Source organism: Oryzias melastigma, linkage group LG24, assembly GCF_002922805.2.
Source record: "Oryzias melastigma strain HK-1 linkage group LG24, ASM292280v2, whole genome shotgun sequence".
Lineage (NCBI taxonomy): Eukaryota > Metazoa > Chordata > Actinopteri > Beloniformes > Adrianichthyidae > Oryzias > Oryzias melastigma.
In genome coordinates this window covers 6,586,172-6,590,578 of record NC_050535.1, presented here as the reverse complement: position 1 = coordinate 6,590,578, position 4,407 = coordinate 6,586,172, and the positions used below count along the sequence as shown (strand labels likewise).

The 4,407-nt window shown below is 36.5% G+C and overlaps 1 protein-coding gene across 1 annotated transcript in view; it reads right to left on the bottom strand.

The window, feature by feature from the left end:
* Positions 1 to 4,407, bottom strand: part of LOC112157929 (reticulon-4-interacting protein 1 homolog, mitochondrial) — a gene marked incomplete in the record, with an annotated part of 11,767 nt that overhangs the window by 2,611 nt on the left and 4,749 nt on the right. The window contains 4 exon segments of the mRNA XM_024291044.2: positions 1 to 43; positions 3,431 to 3,614; positions 3,708 to 3,844; positions 3,924 to 3,972. Coding sequence (XP_024146812.1) covers positions 1 to 43; positions 3,431 to 3,614; positions 3,708 to 3,844; positions 3,924 to 3,972 — 413 coding nt within the window.

Genomic DNA, 4,407 nt, shown 5'->3' with positions numbered 1-4,407 from the left:
CGTAGAACGCCCACCTGTAGAAAACGCCTCTGGAGAGCATGTTCTAGGAGGCAACGAAAGCAAAAGAGAAGTCAAGCAGTGGAAGTTCATATCGGTGCAGAGAGAGGGGAGTCCTCTACAGAAAAAATATAAATATTTTTAAATTCTGAAGTAGAGCTGCCACGATTAGTCGACTAATCGACTATTAAAATAGTCGACGACTAATTTAATAGTCGATTAGTCGTTATTTTATATTATATGGAGTCAGAGTGTAGTAAAGCTGAAAGTTAAAATAGCATTATGTTAGCTTTTTGGACTATTTTGGTATTTATTAAGGTTTTAGGTTATTTGGGAGTTTAGCTAATATTTCAGCTACATGCTAGCTGTTTTGGCTAATTTAGGATTTTCTTTTTTTCTGTTTTGGAGGAAGGCTAATATTTACACGCAAACTGTTCTGGCTAATTTAGTTTTTTTTTTTTAGGCTATTTTGGAGTTTAGCTAGTAATGCAGCTGCATGCTAGCTGTTTTGGCTAATTTAGCCTTTTTTAAGTTATTTATGCTAATTTGGAGTTTAGCCACAATTTAAGCTCCATGCTAGCTATTTCGGTTATTTTTTTTTTTTTTCCTTTTCTTTTTCAGGTTATTTGGGAGTTTAGCTAATATTTCAGCTCCATGCTAGCTGTTTTGGCTAATTTAGGATTTTCTTTTTAAGTTTTTCAGGCTGTTTTGGAGGTAGGCTAATATTTACACGCAAACTGTTTTGGCTAATTTAGTTCTTTTTTTTTTTTTTAGGCTATTTTGGAGTTTAGCTAATAATGCAGCTGCATGCTAGCTGTTTTGGCTAATTTTTAATTTTTTCAGTTATTTATGCTAATTAGGAGTTAAGCCACAATTTAAGCTCCATGCTAGCTATTTTAGTTAATTTAGTTTTTTTTTTTTCTTTTTTTAGGCTATTTTAGAGTTTAGCTAATATTTCAGCCCTATGCTAGCTGTTTTGGCTAATTTAGGCTTTTCTTTTTAAGTTTTTGAGGATGTTTTTAGGTAGGCTAATATTTACATGCGAACTGTTTTGGCTAATTTAGTTTAAAAAAATGTAGGCTATTTTGGAGTTTATCTAATAATGCAGCTGCATGCTAGCTGTTTTGGCTAATTTTAAATTTTTTCAGTTATTTATGCTAATTTGGAGTTTAGCCACAATTTAAGCTCCATGCTAGCTATTTCGGTTAATTTTTTTTTTCTTTTTCTTTTTCAGGTTATTTTGGAGTTTAGCTAATATTTCAGCTGCATGCTAGCTGTTTTGGCTAATTTAGGATTTTCTTTTTAAGTTTTTCAGGCTGTTTTGGAGGTAGGCTAATATTTACACGCAAACTGTTTTGGCTAATATTTTTAGGATATTTTGAAGTTTAGCTAATATTTCAGCTGCATGCTAGCTGTTTTGGCTAATTTGGGATTTTTTAGGCTAATATGGAGCTTAGCTAAAATTTAAGCACGATGCTAGCTACTTTGGCTAATTTAGGCTTTTGTCAGTTATAAAAAAACATTTAACTACTAATTTAGCGGGCTATCAACTTCAGAATATTCAGCTATCAGCATTAGCATCTTCAGCAGCCAAATTCAGCTAACAGCATTAACTAGCAATATCACAGGTAACGCTATACATCTAGTTCTTAGTTAGCTAAAAGCTAGTGATGTTTAAGATGTGTGTTTACATCCAGTTTACGCATGACCTGATTAGTCAACTAATCGGAAAAAATAATCTGTGATTAGTCGACTATTAAAATAATCATTTGTGGCAGCACTATTTTGACTGTGTTGGTCACTTTTATTGGCCATTTTTGCGCATTCTTGGCCCTTGACCCCACGCAAACGCACGCCCATTTTTCCTTAAATAAAAATCATATGGAATACACCACAGAACACGTTCTATTTGTTCTTCTGCTACACTGATCCCATCATGACTTCTTATGGGCAAAGTTTTTGACTCGTAGACCACAAAAAGGTTCTAAAATTTGACAGAAGAGCCGGACGGGGAGTGTTTTCATAATCCACCTCACAATAGAAAGACAAAAAACATGCTTAAATTTCAATTGAAAATTATTAAATATTTTTAAAACGGAATATTTTGGAATAATAATTTTAAAATTTGATGTTATTTGATTTCCCTCAGAGGAAAAAACACAAACTTGCTGCATTCATGTTTTGTTGGAACAATCAGAAAAATGACTTTCCGACTTTAAAAACACACATGAACATCAAAAAAACAACAACTTTCTTCATCTAGGTCTATTTATTTATAGTTCTGCATTTATGGATAGACACCAGAAGTTAAAACATTAATAAGGATCATTCATAAAATGTATTCCAGTTTGGCAGCCAAATTAAACAGTTTAACAGGCCGCATTCAAGGTTAAATATATTTTTAAAAGAATTCCATATTTTAAAATGTTAAATACTTTTAACAATATATAAAAAGTTGAGTATTTGCCAAGGTATTGCGATTTAAAACTATCTATTCCACATTTATACCCAAAAGAGCTGAAGTATTTACATGGTTTTAATATGTTGCATTTTTCTGAGTGTTTCTGGGTAAAGTCTCACATGACCAAGTCTACAAAATCGTTATTTATTTAGGAATTTTTTGCTATCAAATTCCTATAATTTTCAAGAATGTTTTTAGGATCTTCCTGTTTTTATTTTACATTTTCTTACACAAGTAAATTAAAATAAAACCACTCTAATTTATCATGTGTTGTCATGTTTTGATCTATTTTTTATGACACTATTATGTTTTATATCGGGTAAAAATCACCGGCAAAAGTGATGGTGTAACTTTTTATAGTTAAAGTATTCTAGGGTTAATGTACATTTTATTAATTCATATTTTTAGATGAAGTCTTTAGATAAAGATTCTCCACATTAAATAATTTTGGGAAATGTTTGTCTTATTTTAATGCCTTTTTTAATGACTAATAATTCCGTGCAGTGACCACGGTGACCACTAGAGGGCTCCCCTGAGCCGTGAACACGATGCTGCTCAGAGCCGGGACATTAACAGCCGCCAAACTGACCAGCTGGCTGCTCTCCGGGACAAAAGGGCTCAGAGGCTTGGCAAGAATTGAACAAACACTGGTATTCGCCGGCGGGGGGAGAGAGTGGTCGGCTGCGCTTTGAACAAACACCAAATACTGCTGGTTCAGCAGCAAACGCCAACATTCACCGCATCCTGTCTGATGCGGCCGAGCTTCATCCCCGCCAGCTGTGCCCGTCTCATCTGTTCAAGTCGTGACAACATGAACAGCCTTTCCACCTGCAGATCCTCCCCTAAAGGACATTCTTGCACAAATCGAGCATAATGGGATCCGTTAAGCCAGTACGAGCATGAATAACAACTCCTTCTTCCTGCTTTTCTCAACTGAGAAAATCGCTCAAACTGTTTCCACATCCTATTCACCTCGAAGGCCTTATTGTGGAGCGCGCATCCAGCCTGAAAGGTCCCGTCCACCAGGCCCATGGAGTCAGTGCTGAGGAGCAGAGGCGACACCAGCGTGACGTACTTCGCCCCCGACCACGGCTTCAGCAGGCCCATCGCCCACCGCTCTGTGTCGCCGCCCACGTTGTCCAAAACGACATCGAACCTAAACCAAAAGAAAGCAATTTCATTAAAGGAAATCCTCCTAGTTGCCAAGGAAACTACAGGACACAATTTAAACCATCAAAACAACTCTTACTTCGCCATCATTTCTAGTTGTTCCGGTGCGTCTTCAGCTGTGTAGTCCACGACCTCGTCCGCCCCCAGTCCTCTGACGAGACCCTCCGCGTTTTGGGAGCACGTAACGGTTACATGTGCACCCCAAGCTTTTAACAGCTGGTGGAATGGGAAAGACGGGAAAAGATATTTAGAGAAGCAGGTGGAAAACACAAAAAAAGTTTTGTTTTAGTCTTACCTGAATTGAAAATGTTCCCACCCCTCCTGATGCTCCAGTGATCAGAACTCTAGGATGAAGCAACCCTACAGTTAATAATTAACCGTGTGACTAGTTTAATTACTTTCATTCCACTAACTTTAAAACTCGTTTGAGGGAAAATTTTTTTTTACATTTAGAAAAAAATGACTTTAAAGACCCACTCCAATAAAACAGTGTTCTTAACATGTTTTTGTGGCATTTTTCTGAACATATACTGAGAAAATTAAACTTATAATTGCAAATGTAGAGCTCCCAGCCACAGAGAGAGGAAGTGGAGTGAGTTGCTTCACTCCAACGGTCCTGCCCATGACTTGGAGGCGAATTAGTAAACTGTGTACATCAGGGGTGTCAAACTGTAACTCCGTCGCTCAGGGGGTAAAAACCCCAAACACACCTTAGGTCGAACAGAATAAACATTTACTGAACATTAAAACTACATTTTTAAAACTTTAACATAATTATG